The following is a 26,977-nucleotide window of genomic DNA, read 5'->3' as shown; positions in this document are numbered from 1 at the left end:
CTCATTTATTTGATTCCAAATGCTGTATGCCAGTTAGTTATTCCTTCTTCCCCCAACAATGCAGGGGAAACATTAAAAATCTTTCCTCCTTATATACTCATATATTTTCTCAGAGCTAAACAATTGAATAAAGATGAGAAGGATGCAAGTAATTTAAATAGAATATAGATCTGAGATAGCGGAGGATGGACTGACTCGGTTCCTGTTTTTAGTTGTTCAGAATTTGCAATGTTAGCCATGTGCTAGCTTTCTGAACCTAAACTTTTCCTGTATCCTGAGAAGTCTAAAGGCTGTCATTTTCTGCAACAAGAAGTCCCCCCCTCCCCCAATTCTTCACAGCCGAAAGGTGAAAACACCTGAACGTTTCCCCTCCACACACACACACACACACACACACACACACACCTTTCTTTGACTAATATCCTCATAAAACCGCCTCCGGAAGAACCCAGGAACTTTCTGCAGTATCAGCAGCTTATTACTGAGCAGTGACAAGCCATTTGTTTAGCCCAGGAGATATATTTTAGACTTTTTTGCACTTTTCGGAATTATCAGCATTAACTGATTAACCATCGAAGAACTCTTCAAGTCTAAGAAGCTTCAGTAACCTGCCAAATGCCAAAAGCTCTTGGATGCATCTGCTGAAAAGCCTGTTTCTATCTATGTCTGACCTGTCGAAGTCCCTTCTGTCCCGTCATCCCTACAAATCAAGGCTCCGCAAGGCAGATCCTCCTCCATCCACGAACGCACGGAAGCGCTCACATACCTAGTATACAGAGCCACTTAATGTGCAAGTCACGCCGTGTGCAGAGGCCAGAAGGATGAAGTACTCTTGGGGGACAGTCAGTCAGATGCAGCCTGGACACACAAGGCCAAAGGTTAGCGTATGTATGCGAACACGGGAAGGGGGCAACTCAGCCTCCAAAGTTCGGGCTAAAAATTACTTTTAGCTTTGGCAGCCGGCTTTGGTTGACAGGCAACCAGTTAGCTCAGCGGCAACAGCCCGGACAACCTCAGCAGGAGAGCGCAGGCCCCGCCTCCACTGTGCATTGAGGCGGTCCCGGCTATTGCTCCCACGCCGCCCCTAAGCTCAACAGCTCGCGAGTGCAACAAGTTGAGCTATGTCGTAGCTGCTGGCCCTGGAGGCTGGTTGTCTGGGGCACTGTCTTTGTCCGCAAGCGGGGGATGTCTTGGAGCCTTCCAAGGGCGATCGCGAAGAAGGCCATTGCCGGAGCGAGAGTGGAGGAAAGCAGAAACACTCGCCGACCTTGCGGGAGAAGTGCACTGCGAAAACCCAAGGCGGGCGAGGTGTTGGGTCTCTTCCTCTTCTTCCCCCCTCCTTGACTTTGCAAAAGGCGGCGAGGTTGAGAAATCCACTGGCGGAGGTCGGAAAGGAAAAGCCCCACGTGGGAGGTGGGCGACGAGCTACTAGAAAAGGAACTGCGTTGCCTCCCGGAACTAGGGTGCTCCCCGGCGAGATGCTACTGTAGGAAGACCTTTTTGCTTGGGACCGCAGCGCTGCAGTGGCTCTGGAGAGACTTGGGCGACTGGAAGCTTCGCCAGCCTGACCGAAGCAAGGGGGACGAGAAAGGCTCTCTTCCGTTCAAGGGGAGGGGGGAGCGCGGCTTTTGTTACTGGCCTTTCATCGTGAGAGCGTGGCTGCGTGTGTGTGTAGCATATTTTCAACTTTCCCCACCCCTTGGCTGCTGAAGTACATTCGGAAGCCAGCGTTTACTCCAGTATCGCAACTCTGATTTTAAACAGTGTTTACTGTCTCATCCTCCCGTGATGTTGCCAGGGTTTTCTGAAAGGCTCTTTGCCGTTTGTCCTCTTTCTTCAGAACTTCTCTACAGACTTCTCTCAATCTGAGGGCCAGAAAGTCTCTGCTTGAAAGTCGCTTGTCCTATTTGGGCTTGAAAACAATCCACTTTGATTATTGCAAGATAAAAGAAGAAACGATGGGTGGTAACCTTGGCTGCCACCGCTCCATACCTAGAGACCCTTCAGATCTTTGCCATAGCCGTAAATTCAGCGCTGCATGCAATTTCAGCAATATCCTTGTGAACCAGGAGAGGCTAAATATTAATACAGCCACAGAAGAGGAGCTCATGACTCTTCCTGGTGTCACCAGATTGGTAGCCCAAAACATTGTGGAATATCGTGAGTATATTGGTGGCTTCAAGAAAGTTGAAGACTTGGCCTTGGTGAGTGGAGTTGGAGCTGCCAAGCTGGAGCAGGTGAAATTTGAGATCTGTGTGAGCAGCAAAGGAAATTCTGCACAACATTCACCCAACTCTTTAAGAAAAGACGAGAATCTGGATCACCTTTCAGCTACTAAAATCAACATTAACACAGCTACACCTGCTCAGCTCATGAGCATCCGTGGTATCACAGAAAAGATTGTCAACAGTATTGTAGAATACCGCAGAGAGCATGGGCCCTTCAAAAGTATTGAGGATTTGCTTAAGATGAACTGTATCAACTCTTCATTCTTGGACAAAATCCGGCATCAGATCTTTGCAGAACGGTCAAGACCCCCTTCCACAAATACTAATAGTGGCCTTAATTTCACTGTCAAGCCTCACCCAAGCCCCACATCCCTGAGCCTACAGAGTGAGGATTTGGATTTTCCTCCTGGAGGGCCAACACAGATTATCTCCACACGGCCCACAGTGGAAATTTTTAGTGGGGTGCGAGACGGGCGACCTGTGCTGAGAGTGGCCACTTGGAATCTGCAAAGCTGCTCTGTTGAAAAAGCCAACAATCCTGGTGTGCGAGAGGTTGTATGCATGACTTTGTTGGAGAACAGGTATGGCAGAAGATCAAGGAATATTTATTTTTGTTTGTTTCTCTTCTGTTGCTTCCTTATATCCTGCATGTCCATCCTAATGGTAAAACAGTGCCCAACATTTTATTGGTATTGATATATAATTATTCATCGGGCTTGAGAGCCAGTTTGGCATCAAGTTAGAAATTGGGAGACTGTGAGTTGTACTCTCTTTTTAGGCACAAAGCGAGCTGAATAATCTTTGGCCAGTCACTTTCTCACAACTATAGAAATGAGACAATAGCAAACCACTTCTGAAAAACTTTGCTAAGAAATTTCAGAGACCTGAAAGGTATTACTTCATGAATCAGACATGATTGAATGGCAAAAAAAAAAAAAAAATCAGTGTGATGATTCATGATTTACTTATGAATTTACCAAGTCACTATATTTTTTAGGGTGATGTTTTTAGGCTGGTATTACAGTTTTATTATTTTGGCTACAAAATGACAGGAAATCATACTATCAATTTTCAACATGTGATCCAACATGGCTCTGCACTTCAGGGCACACATTCAGCTTAGGTGGCCTACTCTTGGATTAAACAAACAAATATATAACTGAAGAGATGAATGCAATCCCTTTTAATCTGTAAACCACATATAAATGTTTCAAGTTTAAAAGAGCCACTATGTCATGTACAACATTGCTGAACAATTGCTTTATGACATTTTGTCTACATTAATATTTTTTTTCTAAACAGAAAATATGTTTGTTTTAGCTTACTGCGTAAAGCCATTAACTCTGTCAACCTATAATGCAGCCGAGGCTTTCAACCTGTTGGTATAATGTAAACATTGTGGAAATATACAAGATTCTATTCAGTGAATTGCTTAATGGACCTATATCCCACTTATGCAATGCTGTATGTAGATAAAGAGGAGCATATTTTGGTGCATTTTATAGGAGGTTCTTTTTATGACAGTTTTAATTGTTCCTGCCATAAGTTGCAGAGTAATTGTAGATTGTATTTCACATTTTCCTGCCTTTACTTTGTATTTTTAATGGCTCTTTTCTAGATTATTTTTCTTGATGTTTTACCTTTTATTTATTTTTGATCTGTAGATTGCAATTTTAAACAGAGCACCACAAAATTAAAGCTGGCTTATTTTGATATATATATTGATTTTAATTGGTAATCAAAAACTCTCATTTTCTGACAGCTTTATAGATATGTTAATGCAGTTCTTGCAACAATATGTAAGTGAGGTTCTTCCTTCCTTCTTTCCTTCCTATCTATTGCAATCTATTTACATACCTGGTATTTCCTGATAGCTTCCATTAACTATTTGCCAAATCTGACTCAGTTTAACTTTTTGATATTAACCAAGTTGACTCAGCATGACATGTCCCAGTAGCATGCAATAACGAAATGTGGTAATGCCAGTTTAAAGGATACTGTAGTGTCCCTGGAAGTTCAGTTTCCTGTATTATTATTATTATTATTTTTTATTGCAAGGAGTCATAGTTGGATCAATAGCATTTGAGGAGATGTGAAGAGGTTGAAATTCTACCTCACCTTAGCCCTTAATATGGGTTATGGCTTTTAATGTGACCGGAGCACACTGTTCTGAAGTCAGCTTGAATATGAGTTATTAGAGGTTATGACATAACAGATGTATTGTGGAGTGCAAAGTGTATAGGCTTCTTCATCTTGATACATTTAAGGATGAACTTAATATGATAATCACCATGAAAAGCCTCTATAAACAATTCACTCATTTAAGTATTTATGATCTCTGAATATACTGTAGATAAAAAAAACCCTTACGCAATAACATTTTTTTGCATATTAGTACTCCATAATCAGGTGACTTTGCTGTTGTAAAAACTACACACACAACAGATAAGGGTCTTCTGCATACATATTCATGCTTAAGTCAATTTTAAGGATGTATATACACAAATATAATTTAAATACACTTAGCCACATTCTAATTCACATGTTTTAGGACAAAAATGCAGAGTTGGGAATGATCAATATTGCTAAATAAAATATGATGCTCAGGAAGGGAAACAGGTCTGACAGGCATTGGTATGATTATTAACAATGCTAAAATAATTTGTCTTAGTCCTTAAAATATTTATCAGATTCAATGCTGCAAAAATTCAAGCTTATTGTGGTTTACTGTTGTTCCAGTTTTCATCTGAAAAAAATATGTATAAAGAGTTTTATGGAATATATGAGTAGCAGTATTCTTTAATGGACAATAGTTTGGATATTATTATACATAAAGTATATTTGCTGTGGTTATACTTGCGCTGTAACGTAGTTGGCATAGTTTTTATTCACATATCGGTAGTGCAGAGATTGAACTCCCTTTAGTGTACCATATTACAGGTTTTTTTTAAAATGTATTACAAATTCCAAGTATGATGAAACAATGAGAAGTATTTCTGAATTGAGCGATTTGTGCTTTTGGAGCTGAAGCTTTTGCTGCAATTCTGTTTTGCAACATCATTTAACATGTAAGCAAAAACTGAATTTTACAGGATGCATACATAGCTTTGTGAATTTTCATAGAAGCAAAACAATCCATTTATTTGTTTATTTAGGGAATTCATTTGCTGTCCATATCATATCCAACGATCGCTGCCATACTGTTGCTGATCTATCTTAGTAGTGAGTTCATTTGTTTTTGCATTTATATACTTCATATTCCATTCTATTCCAAAGATGCTGAGCAACTAAAATCAAATTTTAAAACCTGTTCATTGGCATCCTTCAGTCTCCAAAGACTATGGTATCGTGCTGTGGAAAGAGTTCCTAAAACAGCATCTGGTATGTCTAAAAAGGTCACTTTGAGAGTGGCAATCCCTTCCACACTGAAGGCAGATACATTCTGTCCCCTGCCCAGCCCCCAGATTTCACTGGTTCCAGGACTGCCTCTTTGCCTCAGCTTGCTGAACAAGTGTCTCTTCGAATTGGAGAAGGCCACGCTGCATCTTTAGCCTCCAAGCCAAATGATCAGAGACCAAGTTTTCCCAGTTGTTAATGTCCATTTCCAAGGCCTTTAAATCCCTCTTGCAGATATCCTTGTATCACAGCTGTGGTCTCCCTCTGGGGCACTTTCCCTGCACTAATTCTCCATACAGGAGATCTTTCGGAATCCGACCATCAGCCATTCTCAGGACATACCCAAGCCAGCATAGACGTCACTGTTTCAATAGTGTATACATGCTAGAAATTCCAGATTTCGGGTCTCTGTCGCACATGTGGGGGGCGGAGAGATAAGCGTGCAAGTCTGGGAGTGGGGTGTACATGAGTGCATGCATGGGTGCTGGAGCACAAGGGGGGTTGCTCATGCATGTGGGGGGTCATGCATGCATGCAGGAGGCAGGGCATATGCAGATTGTTACATGTGCATGCACGGGAGATGGGGGAGGAAGGGGGTCATGTGTGCATGCTCGGGGTGCACATGGGGAAACATCAGAAGTGGGTTCCTACTGGTTTGGACTGGTTCAGCTGAACCGATAGTGGCATGCTGGCCTAGGTTGCAGAACCATCAGTGACCCAGGCTGGCCATGCCCCCAAACTGGTTCCCTCAGTTGCCACTGCTGTTGCCGGCATGTTTTTTAGCTGGAAAAGGGGGCAGAGAGAAACAGTCCTGTTGCCAAGGTATGCAGGGAGGGAAAGAAATTTCAACTCCAGCCTCCTGTTGCAGCACAAGGCTTTGGGTGAAGGTGGTAGGGAAGTTGAGGGGAGGGGGGAGGGAGGTTGAGGGGAGGGCGGCAACAGGTTGAGGGGAGGGCGACAGCAGCGGTTGTTTCTCCCTGCTTCTCCTCAGCATGTGTTCAAAGGCCATTGAGTGAAAAGGAGGGCAAAAAAACAAAGCAGAGGGGAGGAAGTAGGGCAACCCAGGCACGTGTGCCTCTTGGGCTTTGCCTGTATATGTTGCCTCTAAAGTTAAGGGGAGAAAAAAAAGCGATCTGTCAGGACAAGCCAAGCAGCTGCTGTTCTGGGAAGACGTGTGCCATTTAGTCACTTTTGCTTCCCCTCCATTAAAGCCAGTGCCTCGGGAAAGAAAAGAGGGGAAAGTCTCAAGGGGAATGTCAAGCTTGTGGGGAAGGGGGAAAGAAGAGAGTGTGATCACAACAAGAGGGATGGAAAATAGGAAGGGGCAGTTGTGATGTTGGCTCTGCCTTCTATTAGGCTTGCACACGCACACGCACACACACAAGCACACAAAAGGGGGGGAAGGGAGAAAGATGAGAGAAAGAGGGGGAGAAAGAGGGATGAGAAACAGAGGAAGAGAGAATGGGAGAGAGAGAGACGAGAGACAGAGAAATGGAGAAAGAGAGATGGTCCAGAGAAAGAGAGGGAGAAAGAGATGAGAGAGAGAAAGGGGGAAGAAAGATAGATGAGAAAAAGAAAGAGGGAGAGAGAAAGGGAGATGAGAGACAGAGAAAGGGAGGGAGAAAGATGTGAGAAAGAGGGGAGAAAGAAAGAGAGTGGGACAAAAATGAGATAGAAGGAGAAATAGAGAGAGGGGACCTGTTTAAGTGAACCTTGTGGTCATTAAGCAAGCACTGTAGTTGTTAAACAAGTCCATTTTCCCCAATGGACATTTTTAACCAGAAACCAGAAGGAATTGTTGGAAGCTGACAAAAAACGTAGAAAACCTCAGTCACATGACTATGTGGGATGTTGTAACTGGTCATAAATGTGTGTGTGTGCATGGCTGTCAAAACTCCAAAAACAGGTCAAGTAGGTCTGGGGAGGTCATAAATTAGAACATTTGCTAAGCAACCAGCCATTAAGTAAGGATCACTTATATTTGGCTTGCCTTAAGGGTTCAGAGCTGTATGGAATCTGTATGGAAGAAAGAAAAAAAGGAAGGAAGGAAGGAGACAGAGGGAAGGAGGGAGGGAAAAGTGAATGACATATAATTGCTTGGATGGATGGATGGATAGATAGATACATGATGGGAGAGAGGAAGGAAGAGAGAGAGAGAGAGAGAAAAGAGAGAGGAAGGAAGGACCACAATCCCCTGGCACTAGAAGTGACTTCAGAAGATGCTTTGAAACAGCACAGCTGTTTCAGGGCTGGAAGAGATCTCAGGGGTCATCTAGTCCAACCCCTTGCTCCAACAGAAGATCTTTACAGAATCATAGAATAGCAGGGTTAAAAGGGACCTTTGAGGCCATCTAGTCTAGTTCCCTGCTCCAGCAGGAAACCTTATATTATCTGGATTATTTTGGTGCCTCTAACAGAGGAAAATTGCCAGAAAGGAGGAGTTTACTAGGACAAGGCTGCCATGCAGAGGAAGGCACAGGTAGTCCTTGATGTATGACCACAATTGAGCCCAACATTTTGGTTGCTAAGCAAGAGCATTGTTAAGTGAGTTTTACCACATTTTAGTCAATCTATGACATCTCCTGGCTCTAACAGTCATGTGCAGGCTAGGAACGAACATCTGAAGGGATGTGTAATGTTCTAATGTACAGAAATTATAGTTAAATGTGTGGCAGAAAGTGGACTCTGGGTGTGTTTTTCCAAATGCAGTAAGTGATGTTAAATAGTTTTAGGTGTGTGTGTGTGTGTGTACATACACATACATTATATATAGTAGATAATGTATCTTTTTATGTGCCTATACACCCTCTATACTATGTAATATGTATGCACACATATGGCATATTTGCATAGGATTAAATAATATATTTTGGATGTTTAGAAGTAGTAAATAAATAGACAGAGAAATTGTATCTTGTTGAGGCCTTTGAGATGAGGAGAGGCCAGGCAAAGCGCTCCTTGACATGAATGATGCCAAGTTGGCCACACACCCCAGTCACATGACCAGTCACATGACCATGAAGCCACACCCGCCCAGTCACATGACCAACAAACTATGCCCACAGAACCGGTAGTAAAACTTTTGAAATCCATCCCTTGGGGAACATGAACGGGGGTGGAGCACACATGGAAGTTGCATGCACATGTGCAAGGTCGCACATGCATGTGGGTGTGAGGCACATGCAGGGGGTTGCATGTGCAGGAAGTGGGCAAGTCACATGCGCATGTGCAGGGGTGTGGCGTATGCAGGGGGTCATGTGTGCATGCACAATGGTTGGGTTCATGGGTGTCGCACAAGCATTGCACTATGGGTACATGTGCACACGTTTTGGGCACACAGTGACAAAAAGCTAGCCATCACTGGGATAGAGTTTCTTGCCTAAGCAGAGCGTTGGACTAGAAGACCTCCAAGGTCCCTTCGAACTCTGCTATTCTATTCTATTTACATAGAACAACTTTCATTGTAAATTAAATAACAGAGTGGGATTTATTTATTTAAATTTAATTTCTATAATCACCCATTTGAGGTAAGTGACCCTGGGTGATAAACAATCAATTTTTCTTGCATCCTTACCACTTAACATTTCAAATATATTTTCAATATTCGCAAGTTTCTTGTTTTCTAGAGAAATATGAAACAGAGAATCCTTTTCAAATTTGCATTCTTCCTAATATATAATCTTGTAGATATTTTAATGTCATGGAGGAATTTCTGTGTTATAAAGGAAAGAGTGCAAATTTTCTTCTGGTTCTGGAAGAAAAGGAGGCTACTATGAAAGAGTACATAATGTTTTGACTAGTATAGGGAAACTTAAGGATGAAGCCTCCAATACATTCTGATTCTCATTAGTGACTATTACCTCTTTCACGTGTTGGTTTATAGAACTATTATGAGAATAAGTAGAAAACCACATGTTTATTCCTTGAGCTCACTGAGGGAAAGATAGGATATAAATTATATTAGAAAAATTGACCATCTTCCTTTATTACTCATATTTGGAATAATAAAATAATTAGAACTGTTGTAAGTGTAGATATGTTGAAACCTGGAAGTTGTTTGCAAGTAGAATCTCTCTGTTGCCTCAATAATACAGATAGCAATCATTCACAACTGGGGTGGGTGGGAGAGGTGAAAGGAATGCTTGAATGATTGGAGATAACTAGGGGGCTGGATTATCATAGAAGTGTTGATGGTAGTTGACTGAAGAATGAGTGCTGAACTGTGGAAATATATTGTAACTGCTGCCAATTTTACCTTTTACCTTATTAGTTTCCTCTCTAGGATCTGAATGCCATATTAACACCAGTCTTTTGTCAGGGTCAGAACAGTACCTAATCTTGCTAACTCCATCTTTATTAACATTGGCAGGGGTGGAACACTGATTAAGAGAGGTTACTCTAGAACTCTAATTGTTTCCAGGAGTCACTTGAGAATTTTCCAAGCAACCTCTTCTCTGAGCTGAATAGGAGATATTGTAGGTGGTCTACCAAGTAAGTGCCTAAAGCAGTGGTGATTAGCCTTTTTTGGTGCCAAATGCCCACAGTGAGTGCACACGCAAATCATGCACTCATGCCCCAAAGTGCAATGCGAGCGCCCCCGATCATGCATCCTGCTCCTTGGAGAGGCACTTGCAAAGATCGGGGAAGGCACAGGCAGCAAAAATGTAGGAGAAAGCTAGGGCATGTTGGGGGGAGAAATTGTGGAGATTGGGGAAGGCATGAGGAGCAGAAATGCAGAAGAAATCTAGGGCACATTGGGGGAGAACCTGCAGGGATCAGGGAAGGCTCTTGCATCAGAAATGCAAGAGAAAGCTAGAGCGCGCTGCGGGGAGAACCTGCGGAGATTGGGGAAGGTCCTTCCTCCTGTGCATCTGCAGCAGAGACCCGAAGACCAGCTGGGTGGCAGGAGGCATGCATGCATGTGTGTTGGAACTGGGCTGGGGCAACGGCTGATGTGCCCACAGAGAGGGCTCTGTGTGCCACCTGTGGCAAGTGTGCCATAGGTTCGCCATCGTGGTTCTAGAGTCTCAACATCTTTTTTACATAGAGGCGACAAAAGCTAAATGAAGTGTGACCAAGTGTGGCCTTACTAAGGCATCATAAAGTAGTATTAACATTTCATGTGATCTTGATTCTATCCATTTGTTTATGAAGCCTAGAACTACTGCATATTGGCTTTTTTGGCAGCTGCAGCATACTGCTGTCTCATATTTAAATGTTTGTCCACTAAAACTCCAAGATCCCTCGCACAGTTACTACTATTCAGGGAGGTATCACATACACTTTACCTGTGCATTTTGTTTTTCTTATCTAAAGGTAGAACCTTACTTTTTTCACCATTGAATTTCATTTTATTAGATAGTGTCCAATGTTCAAGTCTGTCAAGATCCTTCTGTATCTTAAGCGTATCTTCTGAAGTGTTGGCTATTCCTGCTAGCTTTGTGTTGTCTGCAAATTTGATGAGTTCCCCATCTATCCCCTCATCCAAATTATTGCTGAATGTGTTGAAGAGTACTGGCCTAAAACAGAGCTTTTTGGCACCCCACTGCAAACTTCCTTCTATGTAGATTCAGTTCCATTGAGGACTACACATTAGGTGCAGTTGGTCAGCCAGTTACAAATCCATTTGGTGATGATGCTGTCTAACCCACAATTTTCTATCTTGTCAAGTAATAGGTTATGGTCTACTTTATCAAAAGCCTTATCTACTTTATCAAAAGCCTTATTCCATTTTTAACCTCCTCCATTCCAACTGTACATATTCAATTTTTATTGTATTTTGATATATTTGGCATGGACTGTACACCGCCCCGAGTCCCTTTTTGGGAGAGGGGGCGGTCTAGAAGCATGAATAATAATAATAAAAAAAAATTGAAGTGCAAGTAAATTATGTCAACAGCATTCTTCTGGTCTACTAATTTTGTCAAAGAATGCAATAAGATTTGTCTGGCATGGTCTACTTTTGACAAACCTATGTTGGCTTTTGCTTATTTGTTTGCTTGTAGGTATTTGCTGATTCGTTGTTTGGTTATCTTTTCCAGAATCTTCTCTGGTATATATATTTTTTTAAGAATTTTATTGATTTTTACAAATGTTTATAGGAAAGGGTAAATAGGTACAAGAAAATTTTGACAGCTACATCGTGCGAAAGGTAGAAATCCTCCCGAATCTCACAACTTTTACAGAAAAAAAGGAATCAAAAATTTAAAAATAAACATTGACAGCTTTTTGTTTTGCATTATATCAACAATATGTTCAATCATCTTTTATGTCACTTCCAAAAATTACATTATAACAACAATTGCAATAATGTTTCAAACTCATTTTTGTGACCTGACTCTTTTCACTATTGCTCCCTCCCCCTTGTCTTCTGACAGAGACATGGCCCCTCCCCCCATATCTTGTGTACTCTCCCCTGTTCCATCTAGAAAGGCACTGTATTTTTCAATGAAAGCCTCTGCCTGCACAACTGTATTAATTCTAATTCTAGTGCCCTCCCAGAAAATCACCATTCCTTCTGGCAATAACCATCTTGTGAAGGGAGGGAATGTATAACAGTGACCCAAAGACTGAACAATATAGTGTTTGATCTTCGAACTCAGGACTTGGTTCATGTGTTAAGATGTGAAAATCTGTTTGCATGGGTGTCTTTGTTGTGTTAGCATCTTTCATGTTGCAATGATGTAGAATGTGGTCAATTTTCTCCTCTTGTGAAAAACTAAACCCCTTCTGTGTTTTTTTAATCTGAACACCTAAGTAAGTGCTAATGTGACCTAAAGATTTCAATGTGAAGTATCTCTGCAAACTTTTAGCAAAAATCTCACTCATTTTCTTATTTGGACCAATGTAAACAATATCATCAACATAAACAAGAGTTATCTCATATGCATTGTTAGATCTTTTTGTGAACATGCATTCATCAGTTTCGGACTTAATAAAGCCCATTGAATTTAGTTTGTCAGTAAGACATAAGTACCACATTAAACCTGACTGTTTCAGACCATAAAGACTTTTGTTCAGGAACCAGGTATCCCCTTCTTGCTGTCGGAATCCTGGAGGGTCCTCTCATGTAGAGCTCTTCATCTAGGTCAGCATGCAGATAAGCCGTGTCCACATCAAACTGGAAAACTTCTAAACCAAGAATAGTTGCAGTGGTTAAAGCAATTTTTACACTCTCAGTTCTGACTGTTGGTGAGTAAGTGTTTGTGTAGTCCTCAGGATAACGTTGAGCGAAACCCTGAGCTACAAGTCTGGCTTTGTACAATGACTCACCATTCGGTTTTTTCTTGATTCTGTAGACCCATCGAGTGCCAATGACTTTCTTGTTTGCTGGAGGTTTTGCAGGTGTAAATAAATTAAGTTTCTTTAAACTGTCCATTTCATCCTGCATTGCATCATACCATTTGTCTTGCTCCGAATCAGGAAGCTGCTTGATTTGTGTGAATGTCTCAGGAGGAAGAGTAACATTGCAAATCAAAGGCAAGGGTGTTTTTGTCAGTTGCCACAAATATCGTTGTGGAGGGATTCCTTTTGTAACCCTCTTGGAACGTCTCGGAACAACAGTCCATTCTTCTTCTCCTTCGTCCTCGTCCTCACGTTTGTCACTAGCATCAGCATCTGCAGCTTGCGAAGATGGAACATCAGGTTGTGAAGAACTGGTAGAAGGAATATCTGCCTGTGAACGTTGGTCATCAGGCTGCGTGGCATCTGCAACATCATCTCTAGGAAAATAAACTCCAGGATCATTGGAATGAATCCTAGACCAGTCAATATCTTCCTCAAAATTAGCAGATTGTGAAATCACAATCACATGTTTAGGGTCAATAAATTTACTCCATTTTGAATTATCATCAATACCCATAAATCTCAGTCTCTTTGCTACTGGACCTCCTTTTCTTCTTTGAGCTAAGGGAATGTTCACCATAGCGTATGAACCAAAAATATGAGGTTCTTGAGATCAGGCTTGTAGCCATACATCATGAAGAAAGGAGTTTGAATTATTACACTGCTCCGAGTACGGTTGACAATGTAATTTGCATATTTGATAGCCTCACCCCAGTATATGTTACTGAGTTTGGCATCTTCTAGGAGACAACACATCATGGTTTGTAGAACCCCTTGTCTTCTTTCTACGACTCCGTTATGAGCCAGTGTATATGGAGTGGATGTCTAAGAAGAATTTCATTCTTATGCATCCAGTCCTGGAAACGCTGAGACATGAATTCTGCACCATGGTCACTCTGGATTCTGGTGATGCGAACTTGGTATTGGGTAGAAACAAAAATTGCAAAGTCTTTAAAGATCTGAAAGGTCTCAGATTTCTCTCTCATAGGATATACAAATCCATATCTAGAATGATTATCTACAATTATTAGAAAATACTTTCGACCACCAATTGAGGTGGGAAAGGACCCACTATGTCAGTGTGTATCAAATCAAAAATGCGTGTTGACAGGCATGTAGCGTGTTTGGGAATGGCAGCTGCCTTGGATTTAGCTTTCCTGCAAACTGCACAATCCAAAAACACCTTACACCCCTTTAGATCCAAACCTTTTGCGAACTCCGGCATTTTTCTAAGAACACGGAAACTGGCGTGCCCCAATCTTCTATGCCACTTGTGGATACACCTGGAATGCAAAAGTTTGCCCGTTAGTGAATTTTCAACATTAAGAGTTTCATGAGGAACCTCAGGCTTGCTCTGAGCAACCTGCTTCCTTTTTCTCTGTTTGTTGGCTTTAGGAGCCTTTGGAGTAGCAACGGGTTCTCTCTCTGAACCAACTCTCTCTGGGCCCGTGCTGTCCCTTTTTGGAGTTTGCATACTTGCCTGTGCTTTTGGCTTTAAGTAATAAACGCCACCAATTAGCATGGTTTCAACAACAATATCTCCATCTTTAACTATAAAACTTGCTTTCTCGAGGTGGTGAACCTGGAACTTTAACTCTCTAAAGTGACTTTGACTAAGCAAATTACTGGTTGCTGAAGGTATGTAATAAACATCAGGGATGAATGTATCGAGCTCTTCAACGTAAACAGTTCCTTTTCCCATGACCTTACAAGTGTGGTTGGAGAAGGAGTAGAGTTTTCTATATTCGGGCTCCAGGTCGCCCATTTCTGTGAAAAGTTTCTTTCTGTAGGTAACGTGTAAAGCTGCGCCACTATCCAAAGTCGTCTGTCGTATTCTGGACCAGACAAAAGACGTCTGTTGTATTCTGGACCAGGTTGTGGAACGTTGGTTATGGCCAATGTTGTGAGTGGAGCTTGTGGATCATGTCTTGGACCACGACGACCTTGTCTTCCGCCTCTACCTCTGCCTCTGGAGTCTGTTCCTCTGGGCTGGTATGTGACGGGAGCTGGAACTCGTTGGGGACAATCCTGGGTGTCATGTCCCATACGGTTGCAGATGTAGCATCTTGGCATCCTTGAAGCCTAGCCTCTTCCTCAGAAGGGACGTCTAGTGGAGCTTTTGATGCTGGGGGTTGTTGCAGATGAGGTGTGGCTAATTTGATAGCTTCCTCCTCAATTAAAAGTCTGCATACATGATTAACAGTGTGTTGAGCAATAGGCACATGGTTAATCTTTGCAATGGCATCTTTCCATTCATAATTCAATGAGTTAATGATGATGCTGATCATTTGGATATCATCAATAACATGGCCTCTTTTTCTCAATTCACTTCTCATTCCTTTCAGTTTGGTCAAATGTCCACCAATTTGTTTTCCAGGGCGCTGCTCTGGAGAGTCCAAGCAAGGGTTAAATACAGCCAATCTGCCCAGAACTGAATTGAAACTTTAAGCCACGCCTCTGGTGCTGATTATCTTCAGTTTTTTTTCAATTCAGCTAGCCCAGTGGACGCGCTTAGAGTTTCTCTCCGATTCTGAGATAGATTGCTTGGACTCTCAAGAGTTATTTAAAATAAGAAAAATAAGAGAAATAAGGAAAGTAATCACGCAGAGCAGGCTGGTGAGTCAAAAATATTGTTTTAATTGGCGTTCTCACCCTTGGCTCTCCTGGTGTCCAGGGCTTCGCTCAGGCTCCTCGAAGCCACAGGCAGCTGTTGAGGAAAGCGTGTGGGTCGGAGTGCCGACGCCAGCGCTGTTGGGGCACCCCTACTGGGGGCCATTTCCCGCTGGGAGCCCGCTGTTGCCGTTTGCGCTTCTTGCAAGTCAGATTGCGGCACGAGCTTCCAGGGCAGCCATTTTGGCCATTTTCGCTTTAAAATTTGGCGTGCAAAGCAGCAGTGAGTTCCGGCCGCCATTTTGGATTATGCAACTTTCAGTTTCGTCGAGTAAAAAAGTTTGCCGCATCTGCCTGAAGTCTTTGCAGGAGCCGCTTGGATTCAGACTTGACCAGTGTGACCAGCGACCTGGGCCCCAATCCAATCGTTTAATAGCGGCGTGGGATTGTGGCCTGCTGGGTCGCCCCCTTGGATCTCCTGCAGGCGCTGGGAGTGAATTCTGCTCGCGCGAAAAGCTCCAGTAATTGAATCAGGCCTTGCAGTTCTTGTCTCCTCAGGAGCATTGTGCTGCGGTGGGCTTTGTGGAGGTGGTGAGTGGTGCTCTTCCCATCCCCTACTATCCTGCCCAGAGATTATTACCATGAAACTTCTGAGGGTGTCTCTTCCAGAGCCCCTCTAAGACAGGCCGGGAAAGCTGCCAGAGAGGCCATTAGAGGGAGTAAACCTTACTTCAGATATGGTCCCAAACAAGGCTCAGGCCTAGATAGAGATGCCTTAAGATGCCAGAAAGCCTTAGAAAAGCAGTTCTCCAAGGCCCCAAAGCAGGCCCATTCTTCCCTTTCGGTGTCTCCTGGGGAGCCCTTCAGGGAACTTCCTCCAGCCCAGGGAGGGCCCATTTCTGATAGTGAGGAGGAAGGCCAGGAATTCTCCCCCACGGCTTCATTTGCCATGGCAGCTTCTCCAGGCCCCTCCATGGCTGACCAGGCTGATCTCTTTGCCTGTCCCTCAGTTATGGAAGAGGGACCAGCTCCAATGGGACCCTTGGCCCCTCAGCAGCCGATTCCTGGGTCTGCTCAAGGGGTTCGCCCCATTGAGGACCAGGGGCCTAACCTATCTAGTGAAATGCAGGATATTATTAACAGGGCCATTTCCCAGGGCATTGAGGCAGGCATGCAACAGAGGGGCAAGCGCACTCGCAAGACCCACCATTTGCAGCCCCAGGAGGATCACAGAGAGATGACTCCTAGTCTTCCACCCCCGTCCCCGCATTCTTCGGTGGCTACCGATGATTCGGACTAGGAGCAGGAAGAGGATATCCTTCCTAGGCAGGAGGCTGAATTCTCTGGGGATGAGACAGGCCCATCCAAGAAACCGGCTTTTTCAGGCCTATTTAAATTGGACAACTTTAAAACCATTTTAGACAAGGCTAAGATCTCAACTCGCCTATGGTCAACTCCCCCAGCCCAAGAGGCCGTAGACCCTGATGACCTTTCTGGGGACCTTTTTGAGGAACCTATTTCGGTCCAGGAAATTGTTCCTGTGCCCAAGATGTTCCTCAACTTAGTTCAGAGGCAGTGGGCGCAGCCGGCCACCATGGCCACCCTCAGCAGCAATGACAAAAAGCTGTACACGGTGGATGCCAGCCTGGAGGATCTGCTCAAGCTACCTCCAATTGATCCCCCTGTAGCGGCCCTCACTTCCTCTTCTGTGCTCCCTCCTGACCTGTTGGAGGGGCTCAAGGCTGAGGATAAAAGAACCGAGACTGCTTGCCACAAGACTCACCAGGCAGCAGTGTGGGCTATTAAGTCATCTGCTTCTGCTTCCTTTTTCTCCAGGGCAGCTCTCCTGTGGCTGAGACAGCTGTTGAGGAAGATACCTGCCAAGGACGTTAAAGTGAGGCAGGATATCAATAAGATCATGGCAGCCACAGAGTACACTGCTGATGCCACCCTGAGTGCTGCAAAATTTGCCTCACGCGCCCTGGCGTCTTATGTTACTTCCAGACGTCTTCTGTGGCTTAGACATTGGAACGTGGACATGCGCTCCAAATGGAAGCTTGTAACTGCCCCCTTTAAAGGGGACAAGCTGTTTGGGGAGGTCCTTGACCCTGTCCTTGTGGAAAACAAGGACAAAAAGAAGGTGATGCCGTCAATCGCTAAAAAGTCTGATTGTAAGGGTTCCAGCTCCTACAGGAGGCAGCCCTTTCGGAGCAATGAGCCCTCCACTAGCTCCGCCCCCTTTCATCGGGCGTATTCCCAGAAGGGCGAGCGGTCCCAGGACCGTCAGTCCTTTCGTGACAGAGGTCGCCAGCAGCATTACTCCAAGTGGCCATTCCGGGGGGGCTCCAGCTCACGGCCTTTTAGGAGATATAAGTGACCATCAAGGGTCAGCTCCCATAGGAGGGCGTCTACAGTTGTTTCACGCCAAATGGGAGCAGACCACGTCAGACCAGTGGGTTCTTCAAACGGTCCGCATGGGTCTTACTCTGGAATTCTGGTCCCTCCCCCCCGCCACTTCATCAGGTGTCCAGTTCCCTCGGGCATAGTCAAAAGATCCCTCATGGAACAAGAGATAAGGCACCTCAAGGAAATCAGGGCCATAGAACCTGTTCCAGCAGGCCAGGAGGGAACAGGATTTTACTCCATCCTATTTCTGGTTCCCAAAAACTCCAGAGGGTGGAGGGGGATATTAGATCTAAAAAAGTTCAATTACCACGTGACCTATCGCAGGTTCAAAATGCAGTCCCTCCAGTCCATCTTGGGGTGCATCAGACCAGGCGATATACTAACATCCATAGACCTCAAGGAGGCCTACCTCCACGTCCCTATCCGCAAAGCCCACCACAAGTTCCTGAGGTTCACGTACGCAGGCCGCCACTACCAGTATTGGGCCTTGCCGTTTGGCCTGTCATCAGCACCCAGGACATTTACCAAGGTTCTCGCAGCTGTGGCGGCCTTCCTCAGGTCACATCCGATCAGACTGCATGGCTATCTGGATGATGTTCTCATTCTGTCATCAACAAGCAGCCAGAGACCTGGAGCACACCATTCAGGTGCTCCAGGACCACAGATTCTCTATCAACCTGGAGAAAAGTCATCTTGTTCCAACAACCAGGCTGCAACATCTAGGGGCCATCATAGACACTGTCTCGTGCACAGTATCCCTGTCCCTAGAAAGGGTGGCCAGTCTCAGGGAAAGGGTCGCTCAGGTGCAGCAGTCATGCCTGGTCAAGGTGGTCCAGCTCTCACAGCTCCTAGGCAAGATGATTTCATGCCTGTCCATCGTGCCTTGGGCAAGGCTTCACTCCTGCCCGCTTCAGTGGCTCCTGCTTCCATACCAAAGGGCCAACAAAAGCAGCTCAACAAGGCTGATTCCAGTCTCAGTAGAGGTACGTCGCTCCCTCAAGTGGTGGTTGTCTCCGGCCCCGTCAAAGGGGTCTCCATTCAGGGAGCCAGTCCGTCTCACCATCACGACGAATGCCAGCCTGTTCGGCTGGGGGGCCCATTGCCACAATCAGCTTGCGCAGGGCAGATGGTCCCCCTCCGAGGCCGCTCACAGCATCAACTGGCTGGAGCTGAGGGCGGTCAGGTTGGCACTCAGACGGTTCCAGAGCATCATACAAGAACAGCACGTGCGCATTTTGACAGACAATGTAGCCACCAAAGCGCACATCAATCGCCAGGGAGGCACACGTTCCAGATCCCTGATGAAGGAGGCGGAGCTCTTGGGTTGATGGGCGGAGAGACACCTTCTCTCTCTTCAGGCAGAACACATCTCGGGCACGAGCAACACCCAGGCGGACTGGCTGAGCAGGTCCACGGTCGACCACTCGGAGTGGCGTCTACACCCGCTACTATTCCAGCAGCTGTCCCAGAGGTTCGCCCTTCCGAAGGAGTCAATGCGTTGCACAGCCCGTGGCCGAAAGGGCTGCTCTACGCCTTCCCCCCGCTACCTCTTCTTCCCAGAGTCATCAGGAAGATCCTGTCAGAGGAGGTGGAGGTTCTGCTGGTGGCACCGTTCTGGCCCAGGAGAACCTGGTTTGCGGATCTGGTGAGTCTCTTGGTCGCACCACCGTGGCGGATCCCTCCACAAAAGATCTCTCTCAGCCAAGGGGTTCTTCAACATCTAGAGCCCCAGTGGCTGCAACTGGCCGTCTGGCACTTGAGAGGGATCTCCTGAGCAGAGGCAGTTTGTCGGACAAAGTGATTGGCACCATTCAAGCGTCCAGATGGCCGTCTACGATGCGTATCTACGATGCCACCTGGAATACCTTCGCCAGATGGTGCACTGCTCGTGGTACTTCTGCATCTTCCGCTACAGTTCCTGTCATCCTGGACTTCCTACAGGAAGGTTTGGACAAAGGTCTGGCGCCTAACACTCTGAGGCGTCAGGTGGCAGCTCTGTCAACCATCCTTTCAGTTGAGGGTTGCTCCTCACTTGGCCGGAATCCTACCATCCGCAGTTTTCTTAGGGGGGCGACCAACCTGAGACCTCCAGTGGTTCACAGATATCCGTCTTGGGACCTCAACGTAGTGCTGAGGGCTCTCATCGGTCCTCCATTTGAACCACTTAAAACTGCCAGTCTCAAACATCTCACATTCAAGACAGTCTTTCTGGTCGCTATCACTTCAGCTAGACGCATATCGGAACTGGCTGCCTTGTCAGTCAGGGAGGACTTATGCCTCATTCGGCAGGACAGAGTGATCCTCAGGTTGGACCCGTCCTTCATTCCGAAGATCAATTCCTGGTTCCATCGGGCACAGGAGGTGGTACTTCCGGATTTTTGCCCGCACCCTCGTCACCCGAGGGAGAAATGCTGGCACATGCTGGATGTGCGCAGGACTATTCGCAGATACATCAAACGCACAGCCAGATTCCGGAGATCCGAATCTCTTTTCATATCTTTTCAGCCGGCCTCCCAAGGCAAGAAGGTGTCTTCGTCTACCATTGGCGGATGGCTGCGAGCCTGTATTGCCCTTGCTCATGTCTTACAGTCCGTTCCTGTACCCTGCAATATCAGGGCACATTCGACTAGAAGCGCCACCACCACAGCTACCTGGGCTACCCAGGCACTGATTGAAGAGATTTGCAAGGCGGCCACCTGGACTTCACTGTCCCCTTTTGTCCAAAATTACAAGCTGGACAGTTTTGCATCAGCGGATGGGGCTTTTGGGAGGCAGGTCCTTCAGGGCATCCACACCAGTGGAGAGACCCTGATGGCTGAGACTTCCCGCCCTAGTGACAGTTAGCTTGGGCATGTCCCTTGCTTGGACTCTCCAGAGCAGCACCCTGGAAAATGACCATTGTCTTACCTGAAGGGTCGTTTTCAGGGCGCTGCGATTGTGTGAAGTTCCGGTTGTCTTGTTGTTCTGTTGTTTTTGGACTATTTTCTGACTTGTTACATGTTAGACTTCCAGTTGGATTCTCAGCGCGCAACAGTTCCACGTCTTCATTGAAAAAAATCTGAAGATAATCAGCACCAGAGGCGTGGCTTAAAGTTTCAATTCAGTTCTGGGCAGATTGGCTGTATTTAACCCTTGCTTGGACTCTCCATCGCAGCGCCCTGAAAACGACCCTTCAGGTAAGACAATGGTCATTCATCAGGTTTCAACTTCAAATCATGGAACTCAGACATGAACAAACATGAAGATTCAATTGAAATGGGCCTGTAGCAATCTTCCAAAGTAGCCCAAATTTGTTGGGCTGTTGCATCAGGTGGGAAAGTAACCTGGAATTCAGTATCCATGGACATCAATAATGTTGTGCAAGCCTTAGTCTCTAGGTCTCTTATTGCAGGAGTCCATGGTTGGACAGGAGGATTAAACACCATACAATGGGTACCTTCTCTGCGAAGCAAGAGTGCAATCTCACTGACCCAGGCTTTATAATTCTGTCCTGACATCTTTAATCTGGCCTCACCAGTCAAAGGAGTGACAGAAGGTGCCTTTTGAGGAATATGCATTTGAACAACTTGCTGTGCAGGTAAATATGCTGGTTGTTGAACCAGGGGGCGCTGTAATCGGACTGGTGGTCCCTGTGTTACAGGTGCATTTGAAGCTTGAGCAGCAAAATTAATTTGGCTTGCTTGAGAGGCTGGCATTTGCCTTTGCTGCATTACGTTTTGCCTTGTTCCATCTAGGAAAATTCCAACACCTCCAGGGGGCGTTGAAGATTGGGCCTTTGGCGGCATTTGCATTGGAGCTTGGACATCTGGATGAGCTACAGATAAATTTGACCAAGACCGTTGCAATGCCTTTAACTGCTGCTGTAATGTAACATGCATGTCTTTTGTCGCTGAGAGCAGAACACATATTGGGCATGGACAATCATCTGCCAACTGGCTCAGCAGGGCCATAGTAGATCATGGCGATTGGCAGCTGCATTCAGAACTATTCACTCTGATTTGTCAAAGGTTCAGGCTGCCAACCATAGACCTGTTCGCAACACCAACGTACATGCAACTACCTAGGTTCATCTCCCGGTTTTCAGCCCAAGGTGCAGAAGGCATCAATATTCTCCATTGCAACTGGCCAGAGAGTCTCCTCTATGCCTTCTCTCCTCTCCCTCTCATTCCAGGGGTCTTAGGGAAGATAGTTGTAGAGAGGGCAGAGGAGATCATGGTAGCACAATACTGGCCTTGAAGGCCTTGGTTCACAGATCTAGTGAGCCTATCTATCTCTTTCCATTGGAGGATTCCCCGGGAGGAAATCTCCCTGTGCCAGGGGGTCCTGGTCCATTTGGAGCCTCAGTGGCTCCAGTTGACCACCTGACACTTGAGTGGGATCGTTTGAGGGCTGCCAACTTCTCAGCTTGGGTGATCAGGATCATTGAGGCCTCTAGGCGGCAGTCCACCATGTAGATATATAATGTCTCATGGTCCACCTTTGTAACCTGGTGCCAGTCAGCGCATCTGGACCCTACTTCAGCTACCACCCCCAGGTCCTCGAGTTCCTTCAGGACAGTTTGGATAAGGGCCTTTCACGCAACACCATCCGCAGGCAGGTAGCTGCCTTGGCCACTGTAATTGCTGGGGAGGGAACCCGCTCCCTGGCTCAGCATCCAGTCATTAGGAGGTTTCTTAGAGGTGCTATCAACATGAGACCCCTGGTGGTTCATAGGTTCCCCACCTGGGACCTATCCACAGTTCTTCAGGCTCTTATCAGAGAGCCTTTTGAGCCCTTGAGATCAGTTAGTCTCCAATTTCTAATCCTTAAGGTAGTCTTTTTGTTAGCTGTTACCTCCGCCAGGTGCATTTCTGAGATCAGTGCTTTATCCTTGAGGGTAGATCTTTGTGTCTTTCATGCCAATAGGGTAGTTCTTTGTCTTGACCCATCATTCCTGCCGAAAGTTAATTTTCCCTTTCATAGGGCTCAAGAGGTAGTACTCCCTGACTTCTGCCTGGCCCCTTCTAGGGATAGGGAGCGTTTATGGCATCACCTGGATGTTAGAAGGGCTCTGCGCATCTCTTTGAAGTGCACTTCTTCCAACAGGAGAACGGAAGTTATATTTGTTTCCTTTCAGCCGTCTACCTTGGGGGGAAAAGTTACTCCCTCTACCATAGGTAGGTGGATAAGGGCAGCTATAGCCAGGGCTTATGAGACTCGGAAACTCCCTGTACCAGCTGGCATTACAACACATTCCACCAGGAATGCTGCCACCTCAGTGGCCTGGTCAACTCAACCCCTATTGAGGACATCTGTAAGGTGCCTACATGGGCATCTCCATCGCCTTTCATAAAGCACTATCGGCTGGACACTTACGCCTCAGCTGAGGCAAAGGGTGTTGCAATGGGTAATAGACACCTCGGGATCTCCAGACCAGTAGGTTCCCCACCATAGAACACAGCTTTGGTATGGACCCTCCCACAAGCTACTCTGGAGAAGAACAGTTGGTCTTACCTAAAGTGTCTTTCTGGGAGCCTTGTGGGAGGGTCCAGGCCCCACTCTAGTATGTAGGTCCTTCATTGGCTTGAGTCAGAAAGTGGCCCTGGGAGGGGGAGGAGGAGTTTCTTTTCTCCTTAACCTTTCCAGATATCCCAATGGAGCTATGACCTCATTGAAACTGGAGCCAAGCAGAGAGAGCAGAGAGGTGTGGCTTCAATTAAAACTCAGTCTCTGGGCAGATTAGGACATGATAACACCCATTCCTGGACTTTGCCACAAGACTCTGAGAAAGACAGTTCGGGTAAGACTGTTCTTCTGTGAAATGCCTATATATGCATAAACATTGAACATGATAGTCACTTGGAACCTATGTTGTAATATTTTGAAATGTTATTATGTGTTTTCCATATTATTTAAAACCTGATCTCATATCCTAAAGGCTAATACAGTTTGGTTTAAAAGAAATCAAAAGTAAGAATTAATATTATTAGTAAATGTTCAGCCAATTACCTTTTTATTCATGAGTGATTATTTGGAGTTTTGCTGGACTGTACTTTGTAGATTAATAAAACATGAATTTCATATAGACGTGTGTGGTACTTGATCCCAGTATCTCATAGTGAAAGAATTGTTTATATACCAACAGTACTTTTTTATTAGATGTATCGTTGTTATTACAAACATTTTCAAAAATTCCCATTAAGTCTTGAATATATGTATCTGTCCAGTGATCCTAAAATGTACAAATGGGAACAAGAGGAAGTTAGATGGCCAGTTCTATTCTGGAAAACATTATTCTAAAGCAGCGGTTCTCAAATAGTGGGGCGCGCCCCCCTGGGGGGGCGCGAGGCTCCGTAAAGGGGGGCGCGAAGGCTCCCTTTCCATCTGGGTGCAACGGCGGCGAAGGCGTGGGCGAGGCATAATATATCCCGCCTGGAAGTGGCAGCACTTCGGACTGTGGATTTTCATTGGAGCCGCGGGCTGGAGCTGTGCCAGAAGCCTGCTCGGGCGGGGGTGGGAGGGAGGGAAGCATGGGACCGCCCGTCTTCGCCACCGCGTAGCTCGCCTCCCCGCCAGCAGCTCTACCGCCAGCATTCCGTCTGGAAGCGGAAGCGCAACAGCCGCTGTTGGGGAAGGGACAAAGGGGCGGCGGTCGCCCAATCTTGCCACCGCCACCCCTTCGCCCCTGGTAACGGCGACTGTTGTGCTGCTGCTTCCAGCTGGGATGCTGGAGGAGCTGCTGGCAGGGAGGGAGGGAAGAAGGGCAGAAGGGAGGTGGAAGGAAGGAAAGAAAAGCAGACACGCCGGAGGGAAAGAGGAAAGAAGGCAAGCAGGCAGGAAGGAGGCAGAAGGAAGGAGGGAAGAATGGAACTGGAAGGGAGGCAGGGAAGGAGGGAGGGAGAAAGGAAGGATAGGAGGCTAGGGAAAGAGGAAAGAAGGCAGGCAGGCAGAAGGGAGGGAGGTGCAAGGAAGGAAGGAAGCATAGATAAGCAGGAGGGAAAGAAGGCAGGCAGGCAGGAGGAAAGAGGAAGGAGGGAACTGGAAGGGAGGCAGGGAAGGAGGGAGGGAGAAAGGAAGGATAGGAGGATAGGGAAAGAGGAAAGAAGGCAGGCAGGCAGAAGGGAGGGAGGTGCAAGGAAGGAAGGAAGCATAGATAAGCAGGAGGGAAAGAAGGCAGGCAGGCAGGAGGAAAGAGGAAGGAGGGAACTGGAAGGGAGGCAGGGAAGGAGGGAGGGAGAAAGGAAGGATAGGAGGATAGGGAAAGAGGAAAGAAGGCAGGCAGGCAGAAGGGAGGGAGGTGCAAGGAAGGAAGGAAGCATAGATAAGCAGGAGGGAAAGAAGGCAGGCAGGCAGGAGGAAAGAGGAAGGAGGGAACTGGAAGGGAGGCAGGGAAGGAGGGAGGGAGAAAGGAAGGATAGGAGGATAGGGAAAGAGGAAAGAAGGCAGGCAGGCAGAAGGGAGGGAGGTGCAAGGAAGGAAGAAAGCATAGATAAGCAGGAGGGAAAGAAGGCAGGCAGGCAGGGTGAAAGAGGAAGGAGGGAACTGGAAGGGAGGCAGGAAGGAAGGGAAGGAGGAAGGGAGGGTGGAAGGAAGGATAGACAAGTAAGAGGGAAAGAGGAAAGAAAGCATGTGACTACGGTGGGAGACGAGGAAAGACCGGTGTGCTATGTTATGCAGAGGTGTACTTATAACAATTTTATAGACAAATGATACTATTTACAGTCGCGCGGGGGGGGGGGCGCGAAATGTTTTCTTCTTCCTAGGGGGGGCATGACAGAAAATAATTGAGAAGCACTGTTCTAAAGGAACATCTTAACAATTTTCAGAGAATGTTGCCAATTGCCTTTGTTTAAAGTTGCTTTATTTTTAGATTATCCATGGTAAAATGGTTTAATTGCCTGATTATGTGCTATCAAATCAATGTTGATCTTAGTGACTACATAGGTAGAGTTTTCTCCTTGATGATTTATCCCTAGCCCGGTATTTCATGTCTTCAATGATATATTCATAGCTTCTTTAACCATGTCTGTCCATCTTACTGTTGGCCATCCTCATCTTTCCTTTCCTTTTACTTCTCCTAGCATTAGAAACATCTCCAAAGAGCTACATCTTCACATATAATAAAGTGGTTTAACATTGTTTTAAAAAGATAAAAACTAAAATTCCATTATTCGCATTATCCTTTAGGGAAATGTTTTCAGAAAACTCAAATACAGAAAACTGTATTTGAAAATAGAAGAAAAACTTAATAGTTTGCTCTTACATTCCAGACTTTCCTTTGCAAATATATCTGGAAACCTGCATATCCAGGAGCAGTGCCAGCAGCTCCACAGCCATGTGGCGGAGCCGATTCTGACCTCAAATCGTTACCAGCTGGATTGCAAGGGAAGGGAGAGAAAGTGTGAGGTGCTGAGGCATCGAACAGTCCTCAGTAGCTCCCAGAGTTGCCATGTAGTGTGTGGCGGAGGGGATAAAATGCTGGACGGAACTCAGGCTAGGACACCAAGTCCCTCTTCTCCACCCAGGGAACATAGTTTGGGGGAAAGATCTTCCAGGCCCACAGGTTTGGCCAGGAAATCCAAGGCCTCAGCCAGCCAGTGTCCCTCAAGAACAATGGAGGGGGACGAGAGATGGAGGCACAAGGCTTTAGATAAAAGTGTGAGCTGGGCTGAAAAGGAAAGGGAGGCTTGCAGTAGACCTAGTCCATCGCCAGCCAGATGATGATACCCCTGCGAACAGACAGACGAAACCATTAGCAAGACAAAAGGAACGATAGATCTTGAGAACTGTTTAAGGGCTAGAAAGCAAATTGGAATTTTGACTTTTATTCTGCACTTTTGATTCTCTCGTAACTTTTGACAATTTCTATGATTTGCTTTCGAAGCTGTGAATTTAAAAGATAAATATGATGAATTACTTGTCTGCATTGCCATCTAGTGGTAAATAAAAGTTGGCTGAACAAAATTGGCTAGGAAAAAAGAAGAAAGCCGGCTAAGGACTGACCTTGAGCTATT

The 26,977-nt window shown here is 45.8% G+C and overlaps 1 protein-coding gene across 2 annotated transcripts in view; it reads left to right on the top strand.

Moving 5' to 3' along the window:
• Nucleotides 1-894: 894 nt before the first annotated feature.
• The window catches only part of EEPD1 (endonuclease/exonuclease/phosphatase family domain containing 1), a 144,554-nt gene continuing 118,471 nt past the window's right edge, over nt 895-26,977 (top strand). The window contains exon 1 of one of the 2 annotated variants that reach the window (XM_081932602.1): nt 895-2,809. In XM_081932602.1, coding sequence (XP_081788728.1) covers nt 1,959-2,809 — 851 coding nt within the window. In that variant the 5' untranslated portion in view covers nt 895-1,958. The remainder of the gene's footprint in view (nt 2,810-26,977) is intronic. The other variant, XM_081932601.1, reaches the window with a different exon arrangement.

Source organism: Natrix helvetica (genome assembly GCF_964273705.1).
Source record: "Natrix helvetica genome assembly, chromosome: Z".
In the NCBI taxonomy this organism is placed as follows: Eukaryota; Metazoa; Chordata; class Lepidosauria; order Squamata; family Natricidae; genus Natrix; species Natrix helvetica.
This window is presented reverse-complemented; position numbering and strand designations above follow the sequence as displayed.